The sequence below is a fragment of the Lissotriton vulgaris genome, chromosome 2_1 (assembly GCF_964263255.1).
Source record: "Lissotriton vulgaris chromosome 2_1, aLisVul1.2, whole genome shotgun sequence".
Classification (NCBI taxonomy): Eukaryota; Metazoa; Chordata; class Amphibia; order Caudata; family Salamandridae; genus Lissotriton; species Lissotriton vulgaris.
The window spans coordinates 297,566,734-297,585,750 of record NC_141687.1 but is presented as its reverse complement, the minus strand read 5'-3'; the positions used below and the strand labels follow the sequence as shown (position 1 = coordinate 297,585,750).

Below are 19,017 nucleotides of genomic sequence, written 5' to 3'. Positions count from 1 at the left end.
TATTGGTACAAAAGCAACACTCAAGTGGGCAGGTCACACGAGAAACTAAGGGCCATATGTAGGTGGCCCAATACCGGTCGGTAACGGTGAAATTCGTTAAATGTCACAGTTACTGACCGGTATTTAGGCATTTGAGATGTAGGGAGGATTCGGTATTAAGGAATCGGTAAATACCGATTCCTAATGGCCTTGCATTTAAGGAATCGGTAATACCGATTCCTTAAATGCAATGTAGGTAGCACTTAAAACAGTGCACCTCAGCCTTAAGGAATCGCTATTTACCACCAACTCCAAGTTGGTGGTAAATAGCGATTTCCTTTCAAAAAAGCACTTTTATGCTTTTTGAAGTGTGCCATGTGGCACACATCCATGCCCTTAGGGCATGCACGTGTGCTACATGTGCACACATGCACATTTTAGGGGTGCAACAGAGTGTCCTTTGGACACCCTTGCACTCTTGAAATACCTCCCGGTATTCCGATTCAGTAATACCGAATCGGTAATACAGAATGTGTTCACATTCATTCCTATGGGCTTCCAAGACCATAGGAATGCATGGGTAGGTATTCGTTATTACCGAATCTCAATTACCGAGTCGGTAATAACGAATATTAAGAATTCAGTATTTTTTACCGAATTCTTACCTACATCTGAAATACAGATTCCTAAATACCGAATCAGTAAAATTTGGTATTTAGGAATCGGTATTTCCCAGTTACCTACATCTAGCCCTAAAAGCAAAGCCACTGAATGATTATTACTATACAACTTATAGAGCACCTGGTTACTCCAACGGAGTGTCCTCGTGCTAGTACACCAGTTAGTACCCAACAGCTGAACCAGAACCACCCCCTTCCTCCCCACCTTACAGCCAGAGCCCCCAAGAAACAGCTACAGAAGATCTATTTCCGGCCACCAGGGGGATAGTGGAATAGCCACATCTTAAGTTTTTTCCGAAACAAAGTCTCCGACGGCATGTCCTTAAGTCAGCAGGGAGGCCATTCCAGGCCTTTGCTGTAAGGAAGCCGAAGGAACTTCCACCAGCCCGTACCTTCCGAACCTTAGGCACCTTAACCTTGCCGTGCCCAAGGACCTTAGGCAACGTACAGGTCTATAAGCGGTAAGAAGGGGGTGCAAAAAGCTATAACCTTTCTTATTGAAGATCCTGTGGCTGAAACACAAGGCCTTAAAGGTGACTCTGGCCTCTAGGGGAAGCCTATGTAATTCCCTCAAGGCCTCCCCCACCGAAGCCCGTCTAGGAATGTTCAGAATTAGGCAAGCTGCAGCATTCTAAACCTTCTGCAGGATGTTTAGATTTTTTTGGGTCATCCCTAGGTACAAAATGTTGCAGTAGTCTAGACGGGATGTAACAAGGTCCTGCATAATGGTACGTCTAGCATCTAATGGGAGAAGATCCAGGATTTTTCGCAGCATCCTAAGAATGCCAAAGTAGGCACCAGCTGATATCTGTCCGGAGTATGAAAGGGAGTTGTTGAACCATACTCCCAGATTTTTGACCTTGGTCTTAGGGGTCGGAGATGGTCCCAGCTCCTCCTGCCACCATAGGTGTGACCAAAGAGAAGGCTGCTTACCGACTACCATCACCTCCGTTTTTCCCGCATTCAGCTGTAAACAACTGAGCTTCATCCAATTAGTAAGCTACCCCAGGCAAACCTTGAACTTGGCAGCGGTTCCTGCCTCCTTTTGCTCCAGGGTAACAATCAACTGTGTGTCATCAGCATATGACACCAGTTTTAGCCCATGTCTCAACACAATATCTGCTAGAACCCTGCAGCACCCCTTGCGACAGAGGACAGACTCTGGATTTAAAAGGATGCTGTAGAACCTGGAAGGATCTATTCTCCAGAAAATGATTAATCCATCTCCATATCACTCCACCGACCCTGGCCTCCCCCAACCTTTCCAAAAGAAGGCCATGGGAGACCATGTCAAAATCGGCACTCAGGTCTAGAAGGATCGGAGCAGTGGTTCTTCCCTCATCGACAGCAGTTTTCAAGGCCTATGGAGCCAAGTAAATCATCAGCAGTAAGGGGTGGACTCAAAGCCTACGAACTATATATATATATATATATATATATATATATATATATATATATATATATATTGAACAAAATAGCTCTTCAACATCAACACCTAAACCCATCTACTAGCAAAACCTAAAAAGCAGAAGCTTATGCAGCCAGAGAAGAGTTTGCAGTAGCCTGCTTATATCATGAAAGTAACCAAACTAAGTACACCCTTGGTTCATAGGTTTTTGGTCTTTGTTTCACAGTGACATGACAATATGAACTAATTAGGTATAAGAGAGATAAACCAAATAATGCACGCGTATTCAACACAACTTTTAACAACTTTTAGTCTACATGCTTTATTTGAAGAGCAGCATCTTGAACAAACAGCACTCAAAGAACTATTTAATAACAGGAACACATATAAAAGGTTATACATTTGGATGCCATTAACCATTACTCTTTTTTGGGACCTTTTTAATGAACAAAAGACTTAGGTAGCTTACCATTTAATTGGTTTGGAAACTAAACTCTACAAAGGCATGAAGTGCAAGTGTGAATGGTTTTGACAGACACTGAAATGACACATAAGGCGTCTCAATCGCTCCTTCATATTAGGCACACTGCATGTTACTGTGTTCTTTGCCCTGCATCCCTTAGAAAACTCTGCTTCTGCAAGACAAGTGTTGGATTACTTTCCGAAGGATGCAAGGTTTGTAAATAATCACTTTATGTTCAGACAGAGAAACTTAACAGGTCCGCATTCTGATCTAAGTGGAAAATATCAGGGATTCAGACCCAAAGAAGTCAGCAGAAAAACAAAGAGAATGTGGTGGATTACAGAATACAGGGGCATATTATCAAGCCTGTGCGCTACAATTATCGCCGCTTTATCGGCCGAAAACGGCCGATAAAGCGGCGATAATGGGCTTGATAATATGCTCTATAGAATTCCAATTGAAGCACATGTTAGATGTGAAGACATCTAACATGGGCTTCGATTGGAATTCCACAGAGCATATTATCAAGCCCATTATCGCCGCTTTATCGGCCGTTTTCGGCCGATAAAGCGGCGATAATTTTAGCGCACAGGCTTGATAATATGCCCCACAGATATTAAAACGTTACGTTTCCTGATAGCTCCGACGTTCGAGAAGGCAGCTTCGCAGCTTGAGTCATAAGAAACCTACATCTCCCACATGATATGGAAGCAGTAGATGCATGAGACCCGTTATCTTGCAGACGAGATGAACTATATATATAAAGAGGTGAAACGGTGACAGATGCACATACAACAGTTTGGACATGAGTGATTAAACCTTTCCTCCCCAGCTGAAATCTCTGGCCATATTTATCAATGGATTGCGCTGCCCTTGTGTCACGCATGGTGTTTCAACGGCAATGCAATCTTTAAGCAATGCGTGGCCACCTTGCGTGGCTCTGCATTGCCTCGTAAATCTGGAGTAACGAAAAACAGCGTAAGTAGCTGCTGTGTGATACTCTGTGGCGGGGAAGCGTTCTATGTGTGGAGAGTGGGTATTCCCAAACATGGATTTTGGCACATTCCCAGATCTATCAAGATGGTAAACCTGGGAATGTGTCAAAATGCCATGCCTTTCCGATGGAGGCCCAACGAGGAGAAATGTCTTTATTGCACCTCTTTTTGAGTGCAGCATATTCAGAACTAGGGAAACACCTCTAAGGTTTGTTTTTGTGCAGGAAGGCGTCGCTTCCTGCACCAAACAATCCTGCCTGCAACGCTGGCACACTTGCACCATGATGCAAGAGTGTCTGAGTTGGTGCTAAGCTGCAGTTTGTGCACCAGCGCAACAAGAGAGCAGGGATGTGCCATGTTTTAGTAGATATGGCACATTCTTTCCCTAGCCATTTAACGAAGCGTTGCGCTGTGTCAAATTTTGATAAATCTGGGTCTGGTGTGGAAACGGCTAAAAAGTAGGGAGTTCCTGTTGTAATCAGGTGCTGCTAATCTCCCAGTTCTTATGGGACCCTTTTGTGTTTGTTAGACCACCACGGTCTGAATGAGGACTTTTGTGTGGTTCCATTGTTTGCATTAGGAACATATTGGCTGCTGTGTTATCCATGTGTATATGTAGCGTGACAGCAGTTATCCTCTTGGGTTTATAAATAAGCACACTGAGGTTGTTATTTTAATGCAGCAAAATCTATATTGATCATTCAATGTTAATTGTTTTGACAGAATTAACGAGGAACCACCCCCGTAACCGAACCCATCCTGTCAAATCATAAACGAAAGAAGCATTGTGTGCTAAAATTACAATTTCAAGGAAACACTGTGGCAGATAACAGAGTTGGTGAGAACAAAGGAACTGGGAAAGAAAAATATTCGAATTTTTGATCACTTCGGAGGACTGTTCTGGTCCAGGAAAATCACCCTGCAGAAACAAAGAAACACAAGAGACACAAATCAGTCTTTCAGATTTCTGACTGCATGTTCAATTTCCAAACAGAAAAAGCATGGACCATCTGCAACATAACAACAAGGTTGAAATGTCAAATATCATTTTACTTTGTCAACACATTTGTATTTCTATCTGCAATTTTCAATAAAAAAATTTCAACACGAAATGTCAAATACAAGGTTTTAATTGTAGCCCACTTCATGAACGGAGGGGGAGATTTATGAAATTCTCACACAGTTCAACGCAGCAAGCCACCTTGCTGCACTGTGTTAAGGACAGGAATGTGCTGTATTTAACATCATACAGCGCATTTCAGTCCTTTCCATGTGCTGGCGTGCTCTTGGATGCCTGGCGCCAACACAGGCAAACACGCAGGATTGTATTTGTGCACCTTTCTGCACAAAAACAATCATGTGAGGCATTTTCTTCTTTCTATGTGTGCTTTAGAATGCAAATAAAGATATTTTCCTTGTCATGCCTCACCTGTGGGCGCATGTCATTCTGACACTTACCTGGACTCCCAGTAATGGTAAATCGGATAATGCACCAAAATACACGCGCTGCATTGCATTACTATAAATGTATCCAGCCACACAGGGCCACGCAAGGTGCCCATTCTTGGCTTGATAAATCTGACTTTGTTGTTGTCACCCTTGCGCCCCCTTGTGTAGCACAAGGGCAATACAACAACAAGGATAAATATATTCCTTTGTATATGACCCCCTTGCTAGCTAATCCTCAAGTGTCACTGCTGATATTCCATTGCCCACCCAATGTTCGCCTCGCTATTTGAAAGTTATCTCTTGCTTTCCTATCCTCCCCATTCGCCTTGCTGGGTAAGTACCTATGACTAGGCTGGAAACGAGCCTTCTTAAGCATTTTTCTGTGCCTGTCATTTCAATCCATGACTGATTTCATATGAATACTTAAACAATGAGGCCCATATTTCTGGGAGAGTAACCAAAGCAGTGCAGCCAGTCACCTGGCTATGCTGTGCTACATTACTGGGAAAGGGCAGAAGTGAACCGTCTAGCAGAATACTGCACATTCCAGCCTTTCTCCACGCACTGGTGCCATTTTAGCGGCACATTCCCAGGTTCATCAGTTCTGGTAAATCTGAGAATGCATTAAAATATGAGAATACATCAACATCCATGAAAGTTGCGTGAGACCCCCCATGCAACGCCCATGGAAAGCCTTCCCATGGCAGAATGATGCAAAGCAACAATTTGCGCTGTTAATCCAGATTTATGAAGCCACTCAGGGCCATGCAAAATGGCTTTCCGTGTCTTCATAAATCTCATTAGGTCTTGTCCTATTAATTGTGCAAGCGATAATAGGACGAGAGTATAGAGGCTCAACCAAGCTCTGAAACCATCGCGGATTACGTGGAGTGCATGTGCTCGCTCTTACCATTTGCTCCCCGAGCCGCCTGCCTGCTTCACACTTCAAAGGAATGCGACCCCGCCCACACAATGCCGAGAGCCAGCGATTCCCTCCCACTTGCTCACTCCCTTTCTCCCCCGCCCCCCACCCCATCCGACTTGTTTTTTTATTGCCGTGCGGCGTCACATTTACAGACGCGTGGCGCCAATGCTTGTTGAAATTGCATTCACTTATACAGAAAACAACGTGTTGTTTTTAAGTCCTGACAGTACATAGGTATGTCTGTGATACAATTTGTTCATTGTAAAACGGAATTCCTTCTTCAAAGTACCTCAGTGAATCAGCACTGAACTCATTCATTCACTTCATGAGTTACAGGAAACGACTACTGTAGTTAAAGTGCAACTTGTGAGTTTTCTGTATCCTCTTTTTTTCTGCAACTCAACACTGACATCCGAACCCTCTGCCTCTTAATTATATGTGGGTGACCTGTAGCTGCGTGGTTCACTTGGCTACGCTCTCGTTGACGTTCTTGTTTACAAGGAGGTTGCAATTACACAAGACACTACCATCCGATAATTGTTGAAAACAAACACCAGGTATCCGGTTGGTTGCCTGGATCAGCATGGCTTCCTTCACAGGCACAGACTGCACACGTGTCCAGACGGCCATGTTGAACGTGGAATGCTCAACTTTCTGCGGCGGAACCATTCTTTTCTGACATATGTTCTCGATAAAAGCGTTTTATTCTTGGATTCAAATGCTTCCTATGTAGGGCACTTGTTAAGCTGTGGATAGCTGGTGAATATTTCATATTGAGACCCCGGTATCCTCGCACGTACACCTTCATAACTATGACGTTTGTATTATTGGTTCCAGTTCTGAATATCTTTTGCTGAATCGACACTGTACCTTAAAGTAGGTGTCTGTGGCCTTTGTAAAATTTCCGGCATAATTTTGTCTGAACAAATATTCTGTGCATTGAGACATAATGTTCGCTGGGATTGAACCCATCTAGATGCAAAGTATATGCAGACTTATTTTTCCCTTTTTTTCTGCCCTTATGCCCTCTATTAGACTCGTTTTTTGTGCCTTTGTGCCCTCTGTAAGACTCGTTTTTTGTGCCCTTCTGCCCTCTGTTAGACTAGTTTTCCCTTGTTTTGCTGCCCTTCTGCCCTCTGTTAGACTCGTTTTTTGTGCCTTTCTGCCCTCTGCATCACCACATCATCACTCAGCGCTACCCCAGCATCACTCAGCACCACCACATTATCTCTCAGCACCACAACATTATCACTCAGCACCACCACATTATCACTCAGCACCACCACATTATCACTCAGCACCACCATAGCACCACTCAGCACCACCACATTATCACTCAGCAGCACCACATTATCACTCAGCAGCACCACATTATCACTCAACTACACCACAGCACCACTCAGCACCACCACCACAGCACCACTCAGCACCACCATAACATCACTCAGCAGCACCACCACAGCACCACTCGGAGAAGTGTGGCTCAATGGTTAGAGCGGGCAGACCTCGATGCAGAGCTCTGGCCAGGGACCAGGGTTCGATTCCTGCCCTGGCGGGTCTCGGGCTCATTAATTCCCCTGACCGGATATTCTTGCCTCAGTGCCTATTCTGATCATGGGTTCCACGCTGCAACTCTGGGCAATAGCTTGCTTAGTCTCCACAACGGCCCCCACAACGTGAGGGATGCCTGGTCTGCACTATGGGGGTGCCCAGGAGTGGACACTTCACAGGGAAAGCAGGAACGGTTCTGTAGGAGAGTAGGGTCTGCTATCCTATGGTCACCCCAATTTTTGCTTTTTGCTTCACTGGTTTTCGACTTACTGAGGCTGTGGGCCTGCTAATCAGACCCCTGCCTGCTGTTCTCTCTCTAAATTCACATACATGTACTATAGGTACATAACCTAATTGGAAAATGGACTCCTCGTCAGCCCCTGTACCATGCACTATAGGTGCTCAGGGCATAGGTGCCACCAAGGCATACCAGGGGCTGAAGCATAGCTTTTGCCACCCCTGGCTGGTTCTTAAATTGACACAACTGGCTGATCACTCAGCTGGGGCAGTTGGTGTAATCACCCCTTGCTTAGATATAGTATACCTATATCTAAACCTATATCTGGACACATATAAACCTGTGAGACACTCCTATGGAAGGCCTCATCAATCCTGGAGGCAGAGTGCGTGGTTTAATGTGAGATGGAGCTTTGGCGTGGACTGAGCCTGTCTGCAGCTGTCGGGAACAACTCCCTAAGCTGTTCCGGGATAATGCCAAACCATATACTATTAAGTGCATTATAATCCTCGCGGTTATATAGCAACTTTGGTTTGGCTTTATCAAAACATGTCGTGTAAGGTGTCATACGATTTGGAATACTATCCCCTCGACAGTTCTGTCCACGTGGATAGCATTCCACCCCTCTAGAGGGAGAACACATGTTACTTTACTGAAATGCGGTTGATTTTTAAAAGAGCCTCAGATCCACAAAATGGATGCTTCTGCTACAGACACGAGTCTGACCTCCTGCTGCTGACCGAAACTCAGCAGAGGAGGCCTAGACAAAGGCTTTTCTGTCGCAGGGAGGTGTTACACCACCCCAGTCAGGAGATAGTAGATTGTAGCAGGGAGGTTTGAAAGAAACCAGACACTGCCTGGGGAGCACAAGCCTTCCCCTTGCATAATCCGGCCAAACCGGTTCTGGGGCACACCAGCCCCTGTCCCAGCGCGGCCTGGATCAAAGGAAAGGGGTGTATCCACCCCCTTCCTGGGTCCCACCCATAGGAGAGGACCTAGCAGGTAATCCAGCCCCCTAGATTGGTATAAGAATGGGAGCAGTGCCAATGCACTCAGATTATCCTGATGAAACATTGGAAACAAAACTCTGGACCCTTCGACATCCTACTCAACGTAGAAGACTGAAGAATCTCCCTTGTGGTCAAGGAGTGACCACCCTGTGCAAACAGGCACCATCCAGCACCTCGACGTCTGCTTTGTTGCAGTTCCCGCCGGAACTCGAGCGACAGAGATCGACGAGATCAAGCTTGCCAAGTGTTGTTTGCTCCGATCTTGAAGCCGACAGCGCCGACGGTGAGAGCCTGCGTGGGACAGCTCGTGACCCGCTCCTGGACGTCGCAGATGCATCAGAGCCCACGTGGCAGCGGAGAGAAGCTTCTCGACAACCACCTGATTGCGCCCGACATTGCCTGGTTCCGTCCTGGTTTCATCCTGGTCACTGCTGAGTGGCCCAGACTATGTCCCCTCTGCTTTCAGGTACTTTTCTACACTGATTTACCCTTGGATCACACCGGACACTTCTCCTTCACATCGCCTGCAGCATCTTCAGCTTCAAGCACCAACAACCTGCGTGACGAAACCCGACGCCACTTCGACCCTATGCACCCGCTTACTGTGGGTGAGGTAGCTTTGCAACGCCGGTGTTCCCACACTGGTACACACCTCTAGGGTCTGTGTCTTAAGTTTTGTCCATCTAGGTTCAGCGGAAGTATCCTTAAACTCTATCTGTGTAACTTTTACGCACCATTGACTTTGCATTGGTGCATGCGTGTGTTTTAAGCGCTGCACCCGAATCCCGCGGGCTTGTCTCGACTTCAGCATTGCTTGTCCCGACTGCTCCCAGCGATTCCCTAGGCCCTAGGCCTAACCACTGTTCGATTGGTATCTCTTATACCACTTTCTTAATATATGGTTTGAGTGGCCACCCACCCTCATCCATAATTGTGCAACTTTGTATGTTATACTGTGCTTTTGATTTAACGCTTGTGCCCCTTTGCTCATAAAGAGTACTGGGGATTATTTTAGAAATAAACACATATATTTTTATAATATATACTTGTGTGGTGTCCTTTCATTTGATATTACAGGATTGTGATTGGTAAAACAGCTCGCTTAACACGACCTCTTGAGTTTAGCCTTTAAGGCTGCTTAGTCTATGCTACCATTAAGATAGCTTGTCTATAAGGTTGACTTACAACCAGACACCATAAGGGATTGTTTGGACTGATACAAGGTGGTTCCAGAATTGGAAACATCATATATCAGGCCAACTTCACACATTGGTGTGCAGCGGTGCGGATTTGAGCTTGCTGTTGTTTTACCATTGCAATCTTTTTATCAAATTGAAAGATCACATCAAGTACCTTAGGTACATATAAATCAAAAGCTTAGCATATTTAAGTTCTATTGAATTTAGTAGTTGTAGATTAAAGGGATTAGCACACCCTGACTACAACTCACTAGCAAGGTACAGTAGGAAAACACTTAGTGTAGGTAAGTGCACCACTTGCACCTCACTAGCAGTCATGTCTGACACAGGAAGAGCTTCAGGCTCTGCCCCTGTGACAGTTGACCTTACCAAGGCAACTTCCAGCTATGACAAACTTAGCCACAAAGACTTGGGTGCCTTGTGCATTGCAAGGGGGCTAAAAAGGGGCAGAAACCCCACCATTCCTTCCCTGATAGCCATCCTGGAAAAGGATGACTTAGATAAGGCGAGTGCTGCTCCCTTAGATTTAGGAGATGGAGTGAACACCCCTGAGAATGAGACAACTCCAGAAGAGGAAGAAGAAGAGGAGGAAGAGAAGGAGGAAGGCTCAGATGTAGATGAGCCTGAGGATCAGGATCAGAGGGGTAACCATGTTGAAGTTGCCAGGCTTAACCAGGCCAACTTAGACCTACATGGGAATGGAGAGGGCCAGCATCTCCCCAGATCCCATAACATAATTCTCCCAGGCAACAGAAGGGTGAGATCTCCATCAGGGGACTCTCACATTTCTAGTGTCTCAAGAGAATCTCAAAGGGGAATGACTTCCCCCCAGAGGAAAGAGCATAGGGCCAGGATGAGGGCTGTCCAACTCCAAATAGAGAGGGAAGAGATAGCCTTGGCTCAAGCTAAACTTGCTTTAGCAAGAGAACAGAAGTTGTGTGGCTTAGATGCCACCGGTGGCAGCAAAAATCCTAGAGAGAAAGACAGGGGCTATGACAATAGAAACCTGACAAAAATTGTGCCCCCCTACAAGGAAGGGGATGACATCCCCAAATGGATGACTACTCTTGAGAGAGCCTGCATGGTATAGCAGGTTCCTTAGGATCAGTGGGCTGCAATTTTATGGTACTCCTTTTCTGAGAAAGGGAGGGATAGGCTCCTCACAGTTAGACCTGAGGATGCCAAAAACGACTCTGTCCTGAAGAGTGCTCTTATTGAAGGGTTTGGCCTAACCACTGAGCAATACAGGTTGTTGTTCAGAGACACCCAAAAAGCACAGATTCAGGACTGGACTGATTTTGTTGATTGTGCCACTAAGGCTCTGGAGGGTTGGCTGCAGGGAAGTAAAGTCTCAGACTATACAGGATTGTACAATCTTATAATGAGAGAGCGGATCCTTAATAACTGTCAGAACCAGCTGTTGCACCAATACCTTATTGACTCTGATCTGACCTCTCCCCAAGAATTGGGAAAGAAGGCAGACAAATGGGTCAGAACAAGGATTAAGCAGAAACCCCAGAACCATTATTACCAGAAGAAAACAGACCAGAAGGGTAGGAATCAGAAAGATAAAGAAAAGGACCAGAAGTCTTCAGGCCCCCAAACTAGTAATAAGGGGGTGGTTCCCAAAATGGCAACAAGAAAAAGAAGAATGATGGCCAAAAGAAACCTTGGTGTAATACCTGCAAATCAGTTTCACACTGGGGCAGTGAATGCACCAAGAAAAATCCAGTCCCCACCACTGCAGCTCCTAAAGCACCTGCACCCCCTAGTACAGTTAACAGTGGTGGTAGACAGCCAAAGGGTATAGTAGAGTTAACCCTGGGTACTGAGGTGGTATCTGGCCTAGTCAGAGTCCCCACTCAGGCAGTTCTCCTATATGATGTGGACTTATCTTTGTCCACTACAGTGAGTCCCAGTAACCTGGGCAAATATAGGCAGACGCCTTTAATAAATGAGAAACTGGCTCAGGCCTACAGGGACACTTGTGCCAGTGTCACTATGGTGACACCTGACTTTGTGGACCCTGGTCAGATTGTACTAGGTGAGAATTACCTAGTGACCAATGCAAGCAACACCACTACTACACATAGTGTGGCTGTTGTGAACTTCTCCTGAGGAGGGGTAAATGGCCTAAAGAAAGTTGTGGTAAGTGCACACCTCCCAGTAGACTGTCTGTTAGGCAATGATCTTGAAAGCTCAGTTTGGTCAGAAGTGGAGTACAGGTCTCATGCAGAAATGCTAGGGATTTCAGCTCATGTCCTTGCAGTGACAAGGTCTCAGGTTAAGAAGTGCCTTCCTGAACCAGTGGTGGGTCTTGAAACATTAGACCAACCACAACCCAAGAGAAGGAGCAAGAGGGTTAAGGCTGTGCCTTCCCACTTGCCCCAGGTTGAGGATCAGATTTCACAGGAAGCTGATTCTGCAGTCCAAGAGGATGCAGTCTCAGAGGAACTGGAGCCTGATCAGGTTGAGTTTCTGGGGACAGGGGGACCCTCAAGGGCAGACCTGGGGCAGGCCCAATTAGATTGCCCTTCACTTGAACCCTTCAGATAGCAAGCTGCTGCTGAGGCTGCGGGGAATGCTCAAGGTGCCCATAAAGTATATTGGGATGATGGACTCCTTTAATCAGAGGCTAGAGACCCCAAGCCTGGTACCACCAGGAGTTTGGTTATACCTTTGAAGTTTAGGGGTTTCCTTCTCACTTTGGCCCATGATATTCCCCTTGCAGGACACTTAGGCCAGAACAAGACTTGGGACAGGCTTGTCCCTCACTTTCACTGGCCTCATATGTCAGAAAATGTCAAGGAGTTTTGTCACTCCTGTGTCACTTGCCAAGCCAGTGGTAAGTCAGGTGGCACAACAAAGGCCCCCCTGATACCACTACCTGTGGTGGGGGTACCCTTTGAAAGAGTTGGAATAGACATTGTGGGTCCCATGGATCCTCAAACAGCATCTGGGCACAGATTTATACTGGTGGTAGTGGATCATGCCACCAGGTATCCAGAGGCAATTCCCCTGAGGACCACAACAGCACCTGTTGTGGCAAAGGCCCTTCTTGCAGTGTTCTCAAGAGTGGGTTTTCCAAAGGAGGTTCTTTCAGACAGAGGTACCAACTTCATGTCTGGATACTTAAAGGCAATGTGGAAGGAGTGTGGAGTAAACTACAAGTTTACCACACCCTATCACCCACAGTGCAATGGGCTTGTGGAGAGATTCAACAAGACCCTCAGGGAAATGATAAAAGGATTACCAGAGAAGCTTAGGCGGAAATGGGACACCCTTTTACCCTGCTTGCTCTTTGCTTACAGAGAGGTCCCACAGAAAGGGGTTGGCTACAGCCCTTTTGAACTTTTGTTTGGCCACCCTGTGAGGGGTCCACTATGTTTGGTGAAGGAAGGATGGGAGTTATCTCTCAAAAAGCCTAAGCTAGATGTTGTGGACTATGTACTTGGTCTTCGCTCCAGGATGGATGAGTATGTGGAAAGAGCATCCAAAAACCTGGAGGCCAGTCAAGAATTACAGAAAGCTTGGCATGACCAAAAGGCTGTTCTGGTGGAGTACAAACCAGGGCAGATGGTGTGGGTCGTTGGAGCCAGTGGCCCCAGCAGCTCTCCAGGACAAATGGACTGGACCCTACCCAATTGTTGAAAAGAAGGGAGAAGTCACCTATGTGGTTGACTTTGGAACCCCTAAGAGCCCCCACAGGGTGCTCCATGTAAATCGTTTGAAAGCATTTGTTGACAGGGAGGACATGAGTCTCCTCATGGCCACAGATGGGGATCAGGAGGAAGAGAGTGACCCTCTCCCAGACCTGCTTTCCCAGAACCCTGATGATGGTTCAGTTGATGGAGTAGCCTTGGCAGGCAGCCTCACTGAGCAGCAACAGATGGACTGCAGACAGGTGTTGCAGGCCCATAGACACATGTTTTCACTCACACCCAGTCAAACTAACTGGTGCACCCATGAGGTGGACACTGGTGAGAGTCTGCCGGTGAAGAATAAGATCTACAGGCAACCTGACCATGTCAGGGATTGTATAAAGGCTGAGGTGCAAAAGATGTTGGAGCTTGGGGTGATTGAGCCATCAGAGAGCCCATGGGCTAGCCCAGTGGTCCTTGTGCCAAAACCTCATACCAAAGATGGAAAGAGAGAAATTCGGTTTTGTGTTGACTACAGAGGTCTTAATGCTGTCACTAGGACAAATGCACATCCCATTCCAAGAGCAGATGAGCTCATTGATAAATTGGCTTCTGCCAAGTTTCTGAGCATTTTTGATTTGACAGCTGGCTACTGGCAGATCAGACTAGCTGAAGAGTCAAAAGCCAAGACAGCATACTCTACCCCTAGTGGACATTATCAATTAGTGGTAATGCCCTTTGGTTTGAAGAGTGCACCTGCCACCTTCCAAAGGTTGGTGAATCAAGTCCTTGCTGGGTTGGATGACTTTTGTGCAGCATATCTAGATGATATTGCTGTCTTTAGCTCCACCTGGGAGGATCACCTGATCCAGCTGAAGAAGGTTCTGGAGGCCCTGCAAAAGGCAGGCCTGACTATCAAGGCTACCAAGTGCAAGATAGGGCAGAGTAAGGTTGTGTACCTGGGCCACCTAGTAGGTGGGGGTCAGGTTCAACCATTGGAGAGCAAGATCCAGACCATACAGGACTGGGCTCCTCCAACTGCCCAGACACAAGTCAGAGCCTTCTTGGGCCTGACTGGGTATTACAGAAAATGTATAAAGACCTATGGGTCCATTGTGACACCATTGAATGACTTGACATCCAAGAAGATGCCCAAAAAGGTTCAGTGGACAGTTAGCTGTCAAAAGGCATTTGAGGACCTGAAGAAGGCCATGTGCTCTGCACCTATCCTGAAGAGTCCTGACTACTCCAAACAGTTCATTGTACAGACAGATGCTTCTGAGTTGGGGTGGGAGCTGTGCTTTCACAACTGAATACAGATGGTCAAGACCAGCCCATTGCTTTTATTAGCAGAAGGCTGACCCCCAGGGAGAAACGTTGGTCAGCTATTGAGAGGGAGGCCTTTGCTGTGCTTTGGACCCTGAAGAAGTTGAGGCCATACTTGTTTGGAACTCACTTCAAGATTCAGACAGACCATAAGCCCCTCTTGTGGCTAAATCAGATGAAGGGTGAAAATCCCAAACTGCTCAGGTGGTCCATTTCCCTACAGGGGATGGACTTTACAGTGGAGCACCGCCCAGGGACTGACCATGGTAATGCAGATGGTCTCTCCAGGTACTTCCACTTAGAACATGAAGACTTATCTGGTCAAGGTTAAGTTTAATGTCCCTGCGTTTGAGGGGGGTGGGGTTGTGTAGGAGAGTAGGGTCTGCTATCCTATGGTCACCCCAATTTTTGCTTTTTGCTTCACTGGTTTTCGACTTACTGAGGCTGTGGGCCTGCTAATCAGACCCCCAGCCTGCTGTTCTCTCTCTAAATTCACATACATGTACTATAGGTACATAACCCAATTGGAAAATGGACTCCTTGTCAGCCCCTGAACCATGCACTATAGGTGCTCAGGGCATAGGTGCCACCAAGGCCTACCAGGGGCTGAAGCATAGCTTTTGCCACCCCTGGCTGGTTCTTAAATTGACACAACTGGCTGATCACTCAGCTGGGGCAAGTTGGTGTAATCACCCCTTGCTTAGATATAGTATACCTATATCTAAACCTATATCTGGACACATATAAACCTGTGAGCCACTCCTATGGATGGCCTCATCAATCCTTGAGACAGAGTGCGTGGTTTAATGTGAGATGGAGCTCTGGCGTGAGCTGAGCCTGTCTGCAGCTGTCGGGAACAACTCCCTAAGCTGTTCCGGGATAATGCCAAACCATATACTAATAAGTGCATTATAAGCCTCGCGGTTATATAGTAACTTTGGTTTGGCTTTATCAAAACATGTCATGTAAGGTGTCATACGATTTGGAATACTATCCCCTCGACAGTTCTGTCCACGGGGATAGCATTCCACCCCTCTAGAGGGAGAAGACATGTTACTTTACTGAAACGCGGTTGATTTTTAAAAGAGCCTCAGATCCACAAAATGGATGCTTCTGCCACAGACACGAGTCTGACCTCCTGCTGCTGACCGAAACTCAGCAGAGGAGGCCTAGACAAAGGCTTTCCTGTCGCAGGGAGGTGTTACACCACCCCAGTCAGGAGATAGTGGATTGTAGCAGGGAGGTTTGAAAGAAACCAGACACTGCCTGGGGAGCACAAGGCTTCCCCTTGCATAATCCGGCCAAACCGGTTCTGGGGCACACCAGCCCCTGTCCCAGCGTGGCCTGGATCAAAGGAAAGGGGTGTATCCACCCCTTCCTGGGTCCCACCCATAGGAGGGGAGCTAGCAGGTAATCCAGCCCCCTAGATTGGTATAAGAATGGGAGCAGTGCCAATGCACTCAGATTATCCTGATGAAACATTGGAAACGAAACTCTGGACCCTTCGACATCCTATTCAACGTAGAAGACTGAAGAATCTCCCTTGTGGTCAAGGAATGACCACCCTGTGCAAACAGGCACCATCCAGCACCTCGACGTCTGCTTTGTTGCAGTTCCCGCCGGAACTCGAGCAACAGAGATCGACGAGATCAAGCTTGCCTGCCTTCTTACAGCCGATCCACAGTCCCTGCAGAGCTGAGACCCGTGGAGGCGACCGGAAGCGTGGGGCATGCCATCTTGAAAAGACCACGAGACGCTGACCGTGCAGCCCACGAGTGACCCTCGAAGCTGTACACCGGGGTTTGAGAAGCCCCAACCCTGAGCCACTTTTGCACTGAAGCTCACCCCTCTACACTCGACGAGTGCTGCGTGGGGCCCTTCTGCTTTCTTTGGCTCGACGCGTTGGCCCGGTCACTTGCCAGCTGGCTTGTGGCCCTTGTGCCGGCGAAAACCTAAAACCGACTTGTGATTCTGGTTGCTCCAGACTTGCACCAGCTCCTCTGAAAAGGAGCACCCGCTCTGAACCTCCTGGTCCGAGTGAGAAGCAATCTTCCAGTCCTGCGTGGATTGCTCTTGCCAAGTGTTATTTGCTCTGATCTTGAAGCCGACAGCGCCGACGGTGAGAGCCTGCGTGGGACAGCTCGTGACCCGCTCCTGGACGTCGCAGATGCCCCAGAGCCCACGTGGCAGCGGAGAGAAGCTCCTCGACAACCACCTGATTGCGCCTGACATTGCCTGGTTCCGTCCTGGTTCCACCCTGGTCACTGCTGAGTGGCCCAGACTCTGTCCCCTCTGCTTTCAGGTACTTTTCTACACCGATCCACCCTTGCATCACAACGGACACTTCTCCTTCACATCGCCTGCAGCATCTTCAGCTTCAAGCACCAACAACCTGCGTGACGAAATCCGACACCACTACGACCCTATGCACCCGCTTCCTGTGGGTGAGGTAACTTTGCAACGCCGGTGTTCCCTCATTGGTACACACCTCTAGGGTCGGTGTCTAAAGTTTTGTCCATCTAGGTTCAGCGGAAGTATCCTTAAACTCTATCTGTGTAACTTTTATGCACCATTGACTTTACATTGGTGCATGCGTGTGCTTTAAGCGCTGCACCCGAATCCCGCGGGCTTGTCCCGACTTCAGCATTGCTTGTCCCGACTGCTCCCAGTGATTCCCTAGGCCCTAGGCCTAACCACTGTTCGATTGGTATCTCTTATACTACTTTCTTAATATATGGTTTGAGTGGCCACCACCCTCATCCATAATTGTGCAACTTTGTATGTTATACTGTGCTTTTGATTTAACGCTTGTGCGCCTTTGCTCATAAAGAGTACTGGGGATTATTTTAGAAATAAACACATATATTTTTATGATATATACTTGTGTGGTGTCCTTTCATTTGATATTACAGGATTGTGATTGGTAAAACAGCTCGCTTAACACGACCTCTTGAGTTTAGCCTTTAAGGCTGCTTTGTCTATGCTACCATTAAGATAGCTTGTCTATAAGGTTGACTTACAACCAGACACCATAAGGGATTGTTTGGACTGATACAAGGTGGTTCCAGAATTGGAAACATCATATATCAGGCCAACTTCTCACAGGTTCCCTTGTGGTATTCGTAAAAGCGCCGGGAAACCCACAGCGGGTAGCTGTGCGCTATACAAGTACAAAAACATTGACATTTACATTTACTCAGCACCACCACATTTTCACTCAGCTGCACCACCACAGCATCATTCAGCAGCACCACTGAGCACCACCACAGCACCACTCAGCACCACCACATTATCACTCAGAACCACCACATTATCACTCAGCACCACCACAGCACCACCACAGCATCACTCAGCACCACCCAGCACCACCACAGCACCACCCAGCACCACCACAGCAACACTCAGCACCATCACAGCATCACTCAGCACCACCACAGCACCACTCAGCACCACCACGGCATCACTCAGCACCACCACCCAGCACCACCACCCAGCACCACCACAGCACCACCACAGCATCACTCAGCACCACCACATCACCACTCAGCACCACCACAGCATCACTCAGCACCACCACAGCGCAACCACAGAATCACTCAGTGCAACCACAGCATCACTCAGCGCACCCACAGCATCACCCAGCACCACCACAGCATCACTGGTTCACATATGTTCTCTCAATGTTTCAAGCTTTATTACAAATGTCACAAAAAGATGTTAATATTTCACCTCTGTTCTTGGATTTTCGTCACAATAAAATACACTGAACATAATCTTCACAAAAGTTATTTACAAAAGTTTTGCTATTGCCATTATAAATTACAACCACTTTTATTTCAGTATTAATTATTTAAAAAAAATTAAAAGCCTTTGTTATTTGTAAAATCAATACATCTAAGTCACGTAAATACAAAATATGTTGCATTACAAATGCTGTAGGTGTTTATTGGCCGTTTATCGGCCGTAGAGGTATAAACGGTATAGGTGATTATCGCCGTTTTAGCAGCAGTTTCCTGCCGCTAAAACGGCGATAATTTAAACAAGGTTCTTGCTAATATGCCCCTTAGAGTGTGAGAAGCATGTACCTCCCATCGTTGGACACACTAAGCATGACTTGGTGGATGTTTAGAGGACGACCATGTCTTATTAATAT

The 19,017-nt window shown here is 46.9% G+C and overlaps 1 protein-coding gene across 1 annotated transcript in view; it reads right to left on the bottom strand.

Moving 5' to 3' along the window:
* Nucleotides 1–2,373: 2,373 nt before the first annotated feature.
* Nucleotides 2,374–19,017, bottom strand: part of TEX14 (testis expressed 14, intercellular bridge forming factor) — a 1,917,691-nt gene continuing 1,901,047 nt past the window's right edge. Inside the window, exon 31 of the mRNA XM_086954052.1 lies at nucleotides 2,374–4,444. Coding sequence (XP_086810178.1) covers nucleotides 4,408–4,444 — 37 coding nt within the window. The 3' untranslated portion in view covers nucleotides 2,374–4,407. The remainder of the gene's footprint in view (nucleotides 4,445–19,017) is intronic.